This window comes from Drosophila ananassae, chromosome 2L, assembly GCF_017639315.1.
Source record: "Drosophila ananassae strain 14024-0371.13 chromosome 2L, ASM1763931v2, whole genome shotgun sequence".
Lineage (NCBI taxonomy): Eukaryota > Metazoa > Arthropoda > Insecta > Diptera > Drosophilidae > Drosophila > Drosophila ananassae.
Window position 1 is genome coordinate 2,431,325 of NC_057927.1, and position 14,496 is coordinate 2,445,820.

The 14,496-nt window shown below is 42.0% G+C and overlaps 4 protein-coding genes across 6 annotated transcripts in view; 1 reads left to right on the forward strand and 3 right to left on the reverse strand.

Annotated features, from left to right (window-relative positions):
* The window catches only part of LOC6500128 (heparan-sulfate 6-O-sulfotransferase 1), a 74,967-nt gene extending 72,815 nt beyond the window's left edge, over nt 1-2,152 (reverse strand). The window contains exons 1-2 of the mRNA XM_001953131.4: nt 1,765-2,152; nt 445-865 (exon numbers count right to left, since the gene is read on the reverse strand). Of these exons, the coding sequence (XP_001953166.2) occupies nt 445-630 (186 nt within the window). The 5' untranslated portion in view covers nt 631-865; nt 1,765-2,152. The remainder of the gene's footprint in view (nt 1-444; nt 866-1,764) is intronic.
* Nucleotides 2,153-4,452: 2,300 nt separating this feature from the next.
* On the reverse strand, nt 4,453-5,881 carry LOC6500127. Its single transcript, XM_001953135.4, has 2 exons — nt 5,707-5,881; nt 4,453-5,279 (listed from the first exon to the last, which is right to left on the reverse strand). The coding sequence occupies exons 1-2, from the start codon at nt 5,761-5,763 to the stop codon at nt 4,575-4,577; spliced, it is 762 nt and encodes a 253-aa protein (XP_001953170.1). The 5' UTR covers nt 5,764-5,881; the 3' UTR covers nt 4,453-4,574.
* Nucleotides 5,882-6,176: 295 nt separating this feature from the next.
* LOC6500415 lies at nt 6,177-11,035 on the forward strand. 3 transcript variants are annotated; one of them, XM_014911065.3, is made up of 5 exons: nt 6,177-6,331; nt 6,861-9,594; nt 9,660-9,857; nt 9,910-10,690; nt 10,740-11,035. In XM_014911065.3, exons 1-5 carry the CDS (start codon nt 6,296-6,298, stop codon nt 10,936-10,938), a joined length of 3,948 nt encoding a protein of 1,315 aa, XP_014766551.1. In that variant the 5' UTR covers nt 6,177-6,295; the 3' UTR covers nt 10,939-11,035. The 3 variants fall into 3 exon arrangements, with proteins under 3 accessions (XP_014766551.1, XP_014766550.1, XP_044570115.1); XM_014911064.3 differs by lacking the exon at nt 6,177-6,331 and having other exon boundaries at nt 6,682-9,594; XM_044714180.1 differs by lacking the exons at nt 6,177-6,331; nt 9,910-10,690; nt 10,740-11,035 and having other exon boundaries at nt 6,768-9,594; nt 9,655-9,848.
* On the reverse strand, nt 11,036-14,128 carry LOC6500126 (N-acetylglucosaminyl-phosphatidylinositol de-N-acetylase). Its single transcript, XM_001953137.4, has 4 exons — nt 13,254-14,128; nt 12,355-12,645; nt 12,109-12,202; nt 11,036-12,033 (listed from the first exon to the last, which is right to left on the reverse strand). Exons 1-4 carry the CDS (start codon nt 13,690-13,692, stop codon nt 11,856-11,858), a joined length of 1,002 nt encoding a protein of 333 aa, XP_001953172.1. The 5' UTR covers nt 13,693-14,128; the 3' UTR covers nt 11,036-11,855.
* Between the last annotated feature and the right edge of the window lie 368 nt (nt 14,129-14,496).

Sequence of the window (14,496 nt, forward strand, 5' to 3'; positions counted from 1 at the left end):
GTGGAGAGTTTCGAAGGCGCCTAATCGAAGGGCTGTAAACAAAACAATTTGTGTTTTGTCTAATTAAAGCTCACAAAAATAGACAGAAAGCAATTCGGACGGATTTATATATTGTGAAGGCGCTTTTAATCCTCTGGGGAAACATGCCGACGCATATTTATGAAAATGTATGTATGTGAACCTCAGGCTAGTGAATTTATTGATGCGCCAACCAAAACGAGTTTTCTGCGGAGAAACCCCCAACAAAATAAAAATGAATGGCTATTTAAATAAAAACACAAGCAGCAAATATAAATTATTAAACTCGGCTTTTTGCAAATCGTGCCTAATTTGCATTGGCGCCAAAGGTCCAAAAGAATTATGTTCAGTCCAAAAAAATACAACATGCCAATCGAAATTTATTTTCGACGCAATGAGAATTAATTATCCAGGCTGAAGGCTTACCTGATCTTGACAAAAGTATCCGAATCCGATGATGCCGGCAATGGCCAGAAAGAGGCAAAACACAATGATTGTTCGTATTTTGGAGCGGGGTTCCATTTTCTTAATTTCATAAACTCCACTGGGTAGCAGTAAGGCAAAATCACTATCGACTTGAACAGAGACGTTCTTATGCATATCCATGGGCATGATCCATGTGTCCCCCGTTCAGTGTCCTTTTCAAAACGACCGCTCTAGACCATCATCGGGAATCCAACAAGATCGAGTCATATTGGGAGTCGCAAGAAGCAAATCGGTGGCAAGGCAACCTCAATCATACTTCATAGTCGATTCCCCGATAAGAACTCTGGAAGTGGGCCACCAAGACAACCATAACAGTCAGCGCGGAAATGTTTATATTTATTAATTTTTTTTTTTACGGTAGCTGCAACAAGAGAAAAGCCATTATAAAAATTGTTTCAACGTTTTTCTATGAAAAACCAAATGGAATTAGTTAGCCACTCGACTACGCCAGATAAGGGAATTATAATGCATTATGTCTAGGCTGTTATCGGACACTTTCCCCCACAGTGCTTTTTAGAGGCACCTAAACAAATCAAGCTATTGACTGATAAGAAGCTGATAATGAGGTAACATAGATACCTAATGTTTTTATATTTAAATTTTAATGGAAACCCTTTATTTAGAATTAGTATTTTTTTCCGTTAATATTAAAAATAAATAACTGCCGCCATTTATTTAAAAAATATTGAAATGACCGGCACGAGTACGCATAAACACTCAAAAACATTAGGGATTCAGGGATTACAAAGTAAATAAAGAACTCGTCGGGGCCTTAACAGGGAAAGTGTATTTGTTTAAAAACCTCCAACTAGCAGTCTGTTTGACGCCCAAGCGGCTACATTCTTGGACAGGTCTGCAACGTAGGCGCTTTCCCACTGCCGCGATATGCGATTGTAAACAAATTGCAAAGTAGCTTCTTGGCGAAAACATAAATAATATAAATAAAAAATCGGTGAATGGCGGCGGATGTGGGGAAACATGTTGTGCAGTTGCAACATCATGGCGTTGCTTGCTACTCTTTCTCCGCCCCAACACACATCCATTCCGCCAGATGCTAATGTGGAGCTGGTGCTTAACCAAATTATTAGATTCCCCAACGCTGTGACGTCAGTCTAATGGAAATAATAATAGAATTTAGCAATTTCGAGGCAGCAAACAAGGCAAAACAACAAACAAAAATACAAAGAGAGTGGCAGACAGAGCGGGACGGCACGATAACAGCTGTTCGAGGGAGCCAATTTGACAATTTCGCGAATTTACCTTGTTTTTGTACACTTCCACGCTCGCCACAAGCGGGCCAGTCGATTTTTCACAATTATCTTGATAGCGCAAGTTTATTTGTTTACATTTTAGGGTATTTTCGTCAGATACACGGTCATTTAGCGCGCCTTCTGTTTGTGCCACACATTCCGCGGCGGAGACCAATAAAGGCCGCTTTTTGCACTTCCAACTGTTTCGGACTCTTTTTACATAGTTTAGTCAGCACTTGGCACTTTCTGGTTTGGAAATTTTCTGTAATTTGCAATTATTTTAGCCTTTTGCGCGTATTTTGTAGCGGTTTTTCATGCGAGACTCCGCGGAGGCAACGTCCGGTAGGGTTGTTGGAAACAAAATACGCCATCAGAATGCATCTTACGGATTTCCTTACGTTACGAGGCAGCTCAACAGCTGATGAACGCGTTAGGCACAAAATACCCAACGTAAAAATCGGTACATATACAGATACATTTTACAGATTCTGTAAAATGTTTTACATTTCTGTCGTTTGGAGCCTTTAATTCGCTTCGTACTTGCTTGGCTTGTGGACATATTTGAATCCCGTATAACGATTTTTACTTAATCATCGAAAATACCACATTTTTTCTTGACTTTTTCATATTTTTACCGGCTTTCATTTAATAATTTAGCAATAATTTTCTTTATCCAACGACACGACGTTTTGGTCAGAGCCGCTGTTAAATAAATAAAATAAAAACCCACTACTACTCGTAGTCCAAAATTCTAATGCAACATACAAGAGTTTAAGGTAGAAATTTAATAGCTTTAATATTAACTTTTTCTTCTCAGTTTTCAGGGCTTGACGTAGATACATTGGACCATGTAGATAGTGTAAGGTGAATATAACAGTTTGCCAATATACAAATTGTATACACCCTGTGGATCTTAGAAATATCGAATTATCGATTGCTTGCCGGATATTTTAAATGTCTTGAATAATTAATAGAACCAATATTACATTATATTCCAACCTATCGTTTACCGTATACATATGTATATACCATGTCTGCATTAAAATCTGAAAACAAAATATATTTAAGTCTCAAAAATGCCTTCAAATGTTTCAAAAATGCATGGAGCCTCCATATGGCCGCCAACATGGCTAAATCTTTGACAATTTCTATCTGATTCCTAAACGGTTTTTAGATCAACTCTCCCTCAATCTGCATCAAAATCTGTAAACAACATTTTTTTAGATCGATTCTCCATCAATCTGCATCATAATCCGTGAACCAAATTGTTTTTAAATTTTTCATCAAAATTTCTGGAGGGTCCCCTTCAAAGATGGGGAGAATGCATGGCAGCCCAATATTTCCCACAGCGATGGCTATATCTTGGCCAATTTTCATCTGATTCCTAAGCGGAATACCTTAATCGATGTGTAGATCGATGCTCCATCAATCTGCATCAAAATCTTTGAACCCAATTTTTTTTAGATTTTTCATCAAAATTTCTAGAGGGTCCCCTTCAAAGATGGGGAGAATGCATGGAAGCCCAATATGTCTGCCGCCGATGGCTATATCTTGGCCAATGTCCATCCGATTCCTGAACGGAATACCTTAAACGATTTGTAGATCGATTTTCCATCAAACTGCATCAAAATTTTTGAACACAATTTTTTTTAGATTTTTCATCAAAATTTCTAGTGGGTCCCCTCCAAAGATGGGGAGAATGTATGGAAGCCCAATACGGCCCCCACCGATGGCTATATCTTGGCCAATTTTCATCTGATTCCTGAACGGAATACCTTAAACGATTCGTAGATCGATTCTCCATCAATCTGCATCAAAATCGTTGAACCCAATTTTTTTTAGATTTTTCATCAAAATTTCTAGAGGGTCCCCTTCAAAGATGGGGAGAATGCATGGAAGCCCAATATGTCTGCCGCCGATGGCTATATCTTGGCCAATGTCCATCCGATTCCTGAACGGAATACCTTAAACGATTTGTAGATCGATTTTCCATCAAACTGCATCAAAATCTTTGAACACAATTTTTTTTAGATTTTTCATCAAAATTTCTAGTGGGTCCCCTTCAAAGATGGGGAGAATGTATGGAAGCCCAATATGGCCCCCACCGATGGCTATATCTTGGCCAATTTTCATCTGATTCCTGAACGGAATACCTTAAACGATTTGTGGATCGATTCTCCATCAATCTGCATTAAAATCTTTTAAAACAATTTTTTTTACATTTTTTATCAAAATTTCTGGAGGATCCCCTTCAATGATGGGGAGAATGCATGGAAGCCCAATATGGCTGCCAGCGATGGCTATATCTTGGCCGATGTCCATCCGATTCCTAAGCGGAATACCTTAAACGATTTGTAGATCGATTCTCCACCAATCTGCATAAAAATCTTTGAACTCCATTTTTTTAGATTTTTCATTAAATTTTCTGGAGGATCCCCTTCAAAGATGGGGTCTTTAGGGCCCATTAGGGCCCCCAGCGATGGCTATATCTTGGACAATTTCCACACAATTTCTGAGCAGAATACCTTAAACGATTTGTAGATCGATAGACTGCATCATAATCCATAACCTATTTTTTTCCAAATCAAAAAGTATTAATCTACTTAGTATTATAGTTATCGTTTCAATGGCAAAGTACAAAGTGGAATATTCCTTCAAAGAGCAGAATCGCAAATTCAATATTAAATAATACAAATAATTTAATATACATATCTCGTAATTAACCGATTTTCGTTTATTTTATTAGTAAGTACCAAATGTGTGGGAAAACTATTAACTAATATTAATCACAGAACACACGCGCCTAGAAATGGAACTCAACTAGTTAGCTCCACCGCCGCCCCCACCTCCCGACGATACCGAGCTGGCATTTCCAGCGCTGGCGGCAAAAAGTTTCCGGAGATTTTGCAAGATTCCCCAGACCACAGTACCCGCAGTGCCCAGCGTCTCAAGGACATCAAAGCCGGTACTATCGATAGCCGTCTCACGGTCCTCCTCCGTCTCGATGGCCGAAGAGCTAGCGTTCCCACTGACATGCGGATGATGGACACCTTCATGGCCAACCAGCCGGTGACGATTGGTCTCCACATGGGTGTTATTGACACCACCTCCGCCAACCGTGGCCAAGAGGTGTCTCACCGGTTCCAAAACCGGAATAGCCAGCTTAATGCGGTTCCAGGTATTGGGTGCCTCGGTTGATCCCTCATGTTGCTCACCGATGGCCATCAGCTCCAGGTCGTCGTCCAGGGTAATTCGCTCAGTAGCGGGATCGTCATCAGTGTCAAAGGACAAATCGACACTGGCATTTGCCTTTTCGGGCAATTTTAACAAACCAACGAATAGCTGTTGCACCCTCACGGAATTGCTGGTCTCCGCCTCATTTTGTTCGAAATCGAACTCCTGCCGGGGGTAATTATTCTTCTTTTGGCTAACGAAGCTGGTCACATGCCGCATCCCATTTCCAGGAGCGGATTCAGCTGGCCTGGCGGAGGCTGTTGTCGTCGTCAGAAACAGCAACCACACGAACTATGGGGAGAAATGGGGAGAATAGGGAATATTAATTGGCGCTTAATGACCCGCTGCCCATATGTACGTGCATGAATATTGAATATCAGATCGGAAGATCGATGAGTAATGAGGCTTTCTATATTCATATCTCACATTACACGCGCCTCTTAGCCTTGAAATGGTTCTATAAGTTATGACTGGTTTTTTGCAGCTTATTTTTCCGAATAATATAAAATGTGTAATATAACAAGGGCAGGCGATTTTATTAATTTTTTGTTTGAATATTTCGTATAAAAAGACTCGTTTTAAGTCCTATTAAGACAGAAGAATCGTTGCGGTTTAATAACTTAAATAATTATTATAGTTTCATGAGTCATTTGGCTATATTTTGTATTTCAAACGCATTTATCCAATTCCTTAAAAACCAGCAATGTCAAATGCTTACGTTCAAGAAGACAAGAAAACATATGGAACTATAGGTGGAACTCGACAAACGCAACATTGTCAATGAAAAATCACGGCTCTAGCTCTCGGCTAGAAAACAAAACTTTAATTGAAATTGAAACCGCTACCGAAATCGAAACCGCTGCCAGCAAAAGCAAAAATTAAACTAAGCCAACGAATACTTGGGTGACCAGAGCCCAGCTGAAGGCAGTCGGACGGTCAATAATGAAATTTATATTCAACAAATGTACTAGCAATTGTAGTACCCAAATTTAAAACATTGTGCATTTATAGACCAGAGGGGCTCTCTGGGTTTCGAGAAGTATCCCATTCACCATATCTGTCTCTCAGGACACCAGGAATTTACCAACTACGCAAAAAAGTTTATTTTTGAACTACTTTGTCAAATTTTCAGAACTTAGTAAGCTGGGATTTTTAGTTTAACGGAATATCTAATTATTTTACTCAGTATTTAAACACTAGTCTGTGTAGCAACATCAAGTTTTAGGGTTTTTACATTTTCGACCCGATTTCAAAATTAAAGTACAAATTTAAGTGAAGTGTTTTAACATACAAATTCAAAATTGAGTATGCGGTTAATTGGTAAACTAACTCATTTTATACATGTAAGTAACTTAATTGGTCTATTTTCATGGATAGTTTTGTGTCACACTAGTTGCAAATCTTCTAAGTGATTCTTTTGAGCCCCAAAAACTGACATAAAACTCTAAGCGTACTATGTAATGTTTTTTATTAGACTTCATAATGAAAATTGAGTTTTAAAAGTTTCTAGAAGTTTAAAAATTCGGAATCTAACAAAAATGTATAGTTTTGAGAAACATTTCATTTAGCAACATTTCAATTGGCAACATTTTTATATTCCCCAAATTCAAATATCAAAATATCAAATCATAGTAGGCTTTGCCATATAAATTTGAGCTGTCGAGAAATGCCTTTTTAACTATTCAGTACAATTCCTTCTGGCCTACATCTCACACTACACTTTTTTTCTCCTGAAAAAAATATTAAATAAATTATTTGATGTATTCCATTTCGAAAAAGTAAACAAAATTTTAGTAAATAAAATTGAATCGAAAAATGCCCGGGATATTTGGCAGCTGTCCGACTAATCGCCTCGGGCCGCATCTTCTGCAGATATCGCGATGTTTAAGCTACCACGTCCCGCTCTTCCGGCCACGTAGTATCCTGCAGGCCCGCAAGTTAAGCCAGCTATGTTGCAGTGTGTCCTCGCGATCGCGATCGGGTGCCTTCAGTCATGCCAATATCCGGGTACAGCCGTACTCTCAGAAGGGCACCAGTGTCTTCACCTACAACGATAATGTGGACATGTCGCGTAAACGAGTCAGCTTCTCGGGAGCATCGGAAAAAAAGAACCAGCTTCTACCAGTGGGTCTAATCACCCCCGAGTCTGACAGTGGCAAGCAGGTGAAGATTGTGGTTGTGCCTTTGGACCTGTCCACCATGGATGCTAATACATTGAAGGAGACCCTTGACACCATCAATCAACTACGCCTCTACGCAAACCACATCGAAGATTTCTCCAATACCATGATGGAAGAGTACAACGCTCTGAGCGATGCAATGCAAGAGGTGGAGGAAACAACTACGGAACTAGCCGAGGTGCAGCAAGAACTAGAGCGGGCGAGGCAAGAAATAAACAGTGAAAATAAACAGTTCTGGGAGTCCTTAAACGCCACACCATTGTCGGCCGATGTGGACGCCGTGGCGGATCGCACAAACTTCAGTCGAGCTGGCCTGGGCCTAGGACGTGGCACACCTATGGAGGAACGGCAGGAGGCGGTCAGCAGCTGCCTTCAGGCCGGATTGGCTCAGACGGCTCCAATGACAGCAGAACCACAGACTGCTGCTCCCAATTTTGACATCAAGTCGACCTCCACCCTGCCGCATGCTCTGGGTTCCCAAAATCCCACTCAATTTACTGCTTTCGGTGCCAACTTGAATGATCCTCTCATGAGGGATGACTTTATAGAGGAGGTACGTGTGGATGTGCCTAAAGATATGAGCAGTCGTCTCAATGAGTTGGCCGTCTCCTCAATGGAGCTGTCCTTCGAGATGGACATGACAAACCTTAAGGACGCATTGGCCAATCCGCACACCGACGATGCGAACCTTCAAGATCCCATGATTTGTATGCACACAAAGGTGGAAATGGATGCACCCGGAACAGTGGAGCATACAGTGCCGCTCAGGTTCAACGCTTTGATTTCTGGCGTGGTGGAGCTGGACACAGAGAAGCTAAACGCTCATCAGATCACGGACGAAAAGATGCCTGGGTTCAATGACGACCTTACCTCGCTGGCAGCCAATCTGTGCAGCACGGCTCTGGAGAAGGGCTTCTCCTCATCCAGTTCAAATAGCTTTATTGGTGACCTGGAGATGACCAAAAATGAGGAAATGCAGAAAGATATGCTCATCGATACGTCTCTGATGCATCCCGCTGCCCACGTGGGTCATTTGGCTCAGGAAATGATGGCAGCCGTCGTTCCTGACGTTAAGGAGGAAGTTGAGGGCAAAGATGGCTGCAAGCATCCGCCAGTAAAGCCAAAGAAGAAGTGTCCCGGAAAGTGTCCTCTGATCACTGATCCCTGCAAAGAAGACCCCTGCAAGCGTCCAGAAAAGACCAAGAAGCCGCCAAAAAAGAAGGCTTCCAGCGCCTTAGATGTAACCGCCCAGGCTTCCGGCGACAAATGTGACAAGAAAAAGAAAGATCCTTGCGCCAAAAAAAAGGGTGGCGGTAAAAAGAAAGATCCCTGCGCCAAGGACGGAGGCAAAGGTGGCAAGGACAAGAAGGATCCCTGTGCCAAGTTTAAGAAAGGAAAAGATAAAAAGAAGGATCCCTGCGCCAAGAAGAAGGATCCTTGCGCAAAGAAAGAAAAAAAGAAGGATTCTTGCGCAAAGAAAGAAAAAAAGAAGGATCCTTGCGCAAAGAAAGACAAAAAGAAGGATCCTTGCGCAAAGAAAGAAAAAAAGAAGGATCCTTGCGCAAAGAAAGACAAAAAGAAGGATCCTTGCGCAAAGAAAGACAAAAAGAAGGATCCTTGCGCAAAGAAAGAAAAAAAGAAGGATCCCTGCGCCAAGAAAGACAAAGGTAAGAAGAAGGATCCCTGCGCCAAGAAAGGAGACAAAGGTGGTAAGAAGAAGGATCCCTGCGCCAAGTTCAAAAAAGGAGGGAAAGATAAAAAGAAGGATCCCTGCGCCAAGAAAGGAGGCAAAGGTGGCAAGAAGGAGGATCCTTGTGCCAAGTTCAAGAAGAACAAGGGCGGCAAAGATAAGGGGTGCAAGTTCTCCACCTATGCACCCAATGACTTCAACAAACGCTACCTTTCCACTGTTCTTGGCCAGACTGGATCTCCGCGAGGACCTCGTTTCCTGGTCTACTCCACTCGAGTACGCCGCAACTACCGTATCCCCACCTCGAAGAACACTCCTTGCCAGTGTCCCATGTGCCAGGGAAAACGTTTACTGACCGATACTGTCGAAACTCCAGCCCGTTTTGTCATAAATTCCTCCCTAATGCGTCGCCGTTTTGGAAGCTTGAGTGGCATGGACCTCATAAAGCGATCCTATTCAAAGAAGAAGAAGAAGAAGTCGCCTGGCAAGTGCGGTTCAATGGCGCAAAAGTATCCGAAGAGCCGCGGCAAGGACCAAAAGGAACGAACGGGCCTCCGACTGGACTGCTTTAAAAGTGATGACGACTGCGCCATCAAGGGATGCTCCGGCCATTGCGCCAAAGTCAAGTTCCCCCGAAAGAAGTGTGAGAAGAAAAAGAAGAAAAAGAGCCCCAAGAAAAGCAAAAAAGCCAAAAAAAGCAAAAAGGACAAAAAGGGGTGTGGAAAGGGCAAAAAGAGTGAGTAATCTTGAAATATCAAAATTTGTTCCAAACATTTCACTTCCATGATCATTGCAGAGTAGGCATTACGCTGATTAAAGATGCCCGCCTGCCCCTGAAGTACTGGTACCAGTGCCAAAGATCGTTCAGTACACGTTCCGCCTGCCAAATCAAACCTGACCTCAAGCCTGGCCTCAATGGGAAGGCGTATGCCGTAAGAATTCCGAATCCCTACAAAATAGACATGGTTCCAGTTTCCAGGCCAACTCCAACCGACTTTGGTAAGATTACAACGACCATTTAAAGACTATTTCTCTGCCACTTTCCCATTAGATGTACTGGTTCGAACGAGTTCCGTGGCCATATCGGGTTCCGACATCCATGTCTACGAAAGGGGCAACAGTGTTGTAGAATCCATAACCTTGGGTCACGATGCCACCGGATTCGTGGAAGAGGTGGGGCGCTCTGTCCGAAATTTACGGGTGGGTGATCGCGTAGTCATGGAATCGGCGCTGTCTTGCGGCATCTGCGACTTGTGCAAACGGGGTCAGTACAATATGTGTTGCGGCATGGTCTACAATGGATTCCTGGCAACCCACCAAACGCATCCGGGAGATCTTTGTCATCGTTTATATCCATCCATTAGCATGGATGAAGGTACCCTCGTCGAAACACTGGCCCTGGGTTGCCAGGCCTGCCTCACCGGCAGTGTAACACCTACGAGTAACGTCCTCATAATCGGCGCCTGTCCAACAGCCGTGTCAGCGGGTCTTTGTGCCAAAGCCCTTGGCGCCAAGCGTGTGGTTATTGGTGGACCGAGTGGAAAAGCTCTGGAAGCGGCGTCAAGAGACTTTGGTTTCGACACCGTTCCCATCGAAGAGAACTCTCTGTTCGGCGAGGTGTTAGAGGCCATGTACTGCAAGTTCCACGACTGGCCCGATCGTGTCATTAATTGTTCCATCTCGGCACTGACCATGAACCTGGCCGTAATGGCGCTGCAACCCAGTGGTATTTGCGTCCTGGCCGAGTGCGGTACGGAATGCGCCAGCTTCAATGCCCTGGACGTCCTGATGAAGAACATCCGCTTGATACCCAGTTTTCGTAGCGCGAATATGTACGTAGATCTTTAATTGAAAATAGAAATGTTACAACTTTCTCCATAGGTATCCAACCGCCCTGCAGCTTATGAAATCGGGTCGAGCTCCCATGCATAAATTCATCGCCGGAACCTTCCCATTGAGCCACGCGGAGGAGGCCTTCCGTACTGCCCAAGAGGAATCCAACGAGGGCCTCGGAAAAGTAATTGTCAACTGTGCTGACGAAACTGGTCTCGAGGCGAGCCAAAAGCAAAAAACCTCTTAAGAGAAGTCTTAAAAGTCTTAAAAAAAAATTATCGTTTTCTTTATGAATACAATGTCTAAAGAACACAAGTTAAATAAATCTTCAATTTTAGTTAAAATTCTTTTTAAAGTTGATTATTTTTTTTGGTTTTTTAATTTATCAAATAAAACAATTCATTTAATATTGCAACAAAAATCGCTTCGCATTTTACTATGATCTGCGTGGCCCAAAAACAATTCATTTGAAAGTGCGCTCTTTTAAATGATACGAACAAATAACAGCTTCCTATAATTTATGAATTCTCTCTGGCTCATAAGTAGATTTATATGTATAGATACAATCATATATTTATGTAAATATATTTATAAAAATTATTGTACTTCGCTGCTTACAACAAACTATTTTACAATTTTACAGGAACGGATGTGTTGAAGAAAGCTCACTAAAGGAGTGTTGTATGCTAAGGACGTGGAATAAATGTATACACAAACAAAATTAAAAACATAAGCTAACAATTATAATAATGCATGCATTTGTTTAATTTTTAAAGCATTTGACTACACCGCACACTTTGGAACATTGCTTGGATTGAGTATAAATAATAATTAGATCTAACTAATGAATAGGCAGATTTAAAGATTTGCCATTTCGTTTGTGTGTGAGTGCGAAACTAAGTTATGGACTGTTTTGTGGTGCTGCTGCTGCTTTTGCTGGTTCTTTGTTCCCTGGTTTGTTTCGGATGTATTGCCTACCAATTACTATCGCGTGTTTGGCCAACAATAGTCACATATATGTATATACTAGTAGAATCGTCAGAGTCTAAAAAAAAAACACAACACGCTCTGCCGTTAGAGCATCTGTTTATGAAGGTAGTTTGTCTTTTGGTGTTGTTTCCCTCTCAAAGTTTTTTTTCTTATTCATAATTCCGTTTCGCGGTTTTAGTTGTCATGAATCTGCATTTCCAGTTCCACATCCGAGAGATTTATCTGACGCATCGAGTTGATGAACATGTAGCGAGACGTGTAGATGTACAGCCAGCGAAACCACTTCATCTGCGACTGATGTTCCATCATAGCGCTCCTCACGATTCCTGCCTCCTTCCAATTTAGAATGCACCTGCAGGACATTTATGGAAATATTGTTAGATATTGCTAAGTGTCAGGAGAGACTGTTTTGGCCTTAATTTCATACCAATGCGTCGACATAAAGCACGTGCACAGCAGGTCGAAGATGGATAGATATTTTCTGACCAGATTGATCGAGTCCAAGGTGTAGAACTTGCAATCTGCGTTGGGAAACACATAAAAAATGCTCTATACTATAGTGTTAAAGGCTATAAATAGCGGCAGCAACAACGATCGGCACGCCAATTAACATGCACCCATTGTTTGCATCCGCCACCACCTCCGCCCTCGTGATTCGTTCCTCCCCTCTCACCTTTGGGCAAAAGGTTGGCCAAGCAAAGCGAGGCAGCCGCGTAGTACACAGCGCAATGGTTCGGATGCGAGCTGACGCCATCGCGATCGAACGTGAATATCGCCTGGATGCTGAGGCTCTCGACGGCGTGGAGTATTAGACCGGCCACTGCATCCGGCCGCCAGTCCACATTGGGATCATCCGGCAGGTTGGTGGCGTTCATCAGCACAATGTTCGACTCGGGAATGCCCAGTTTTGAGCAGGACCGCCACAGTTCCTGTCGTCTCACCTTGCCTTGCTGCTCGAAGTTGCCTAAATCACAAATGAAAATATACTTTAGTAAATGTTTTCTAATTTAATGCATCTTGCTAAGTTTTTTCATTAGACCCTTTAGTTAAATTTCCATTTTGGTTGCGACATGTCTATTAATTGGTAGAGAAAAAGAAGGTTCTTGAGATCTATAAATGACTCAGTTTAAAAATAGTACAACAAAAATTGTACCAAGTCGTTCCTTTTCAGACTTTTAATTTTTTACATCTAGATATAACTGGATGAGATATTTGTTATTTATAAAATATTGAATTTTTTTGATTAAGGATTAATGTTATTGAACGTTATACTTCGTTTAAGTTAAGACAGTTTTTAGATGGTTTACAAATGAATGTTATTGATCTTTTTCAGTTTCTCTATGACAGAACGTTAAAAAGTAATACATAAATATTAGGGAAGACCTGCATGACTCGTTGTTAATGGGATATTCGATTTATATTCCATTTGATGTGGATATTTTTGAATCCCTGGCTGACAAAATGCATTAAATTAACTACTAAGAGTCTCTGCTTGGCTGCCCATTAGGCACATCCATGTTAGGTTGAATTATGTACATTAATCCTCGATATGGTTGCTTTATAGAGTCTCACCGTTGGACAGACAGAGTATGTACACCTGACAGCCTTGGCGCTGCGTCAGCGAGTAGATGAGCGGACCGAAGAACATGCACTCATCGTCCGGGTGGGCGGTGACCAGGAGGACGCGCTCCATGTGCGCCGCATGGGGCAGCCGGACGCTACGCAGGCTCAGGCCGGACTGCAGAGCCTTCTTGAGGCCTCCCGATTCTGATTGTGTAGCATTGCTGTGGCGGGAGAGCCAAAAGGTGAGCTTGTAGAGGCCCAGGCATACTAGCAAGTACACCGCACATGCGATTACTATGTGCTCCAGCGCTTCGGCGGATGTCGACTTGATACGGCAGTAGATGGCCTGCGGGTCGAGCAGCTGCTCCTGCAATTGCCTCCAAGACGAGGTGGCGGACTCGGTGCTAACGATGCTGGCCACGTACTCGCTCAGCCAGTTAAATCTCATCTCTCATTGCGCGCTGAAAAATTCTTGGCGAAAAATCTTTCACCAAAAATGGACATGCAGCAAGGGCAGGCGGAACAGCCGGAAAATCGAAGAAAACGGCGGCCACCGGTTACTAATTCACAAGGGCCAATGTTAATCCTTTCTTAGTTGTAGTATAATACTTTTAAAAGTTTCGGTTACGTGCCCGCGCGCAGTTTAGATCGTAAAAGTCTGCATTTTATTTCTTTATTTCGGGGGCACCAGCTAGCGATGAGCAACTGTAAAGTTGCGTGGCATGTGCGTGAGTCACGATCTTCTTTTTTAAGTTTCCAAATCTCAGTTTTATGATGTTATCAGGTGTCGCTGCTTCTCACAAAGGTTAAACGATCAAATTAGCACTTGAGTAAAATGATAAACACTTTTTCACCTTTCATCATTTTTTTGTAAGTCTCCTCACCAACAGACAATTGGTAGATACTGAAAACTGCTATGGGTATTCCCAAGTCACACTTTTGTCAAGATTTAATAAATTAAATAAATTATTTTAAAAATTAATTCAAATCTACACTGTTTTTTATTTGGATTTGGAGTTTTTTTTAGTAAACGCATTTTTTTTCTGGTCTTAATTATATATATCATATATATATATATCATAATATTAACGTGAAATCGAATCCAATTTTTTGTATTTAATTATTTTAAGCCAAAAAATAATATTATTGAATCATAATTTTAAAGGAAAATAGAAAATTTTTTCATTTGTCTCGTGTCCTGTGGCGAATCAAGTGATTTTTTGAGCACCCCTAGTGCTGGCATTGACCACAT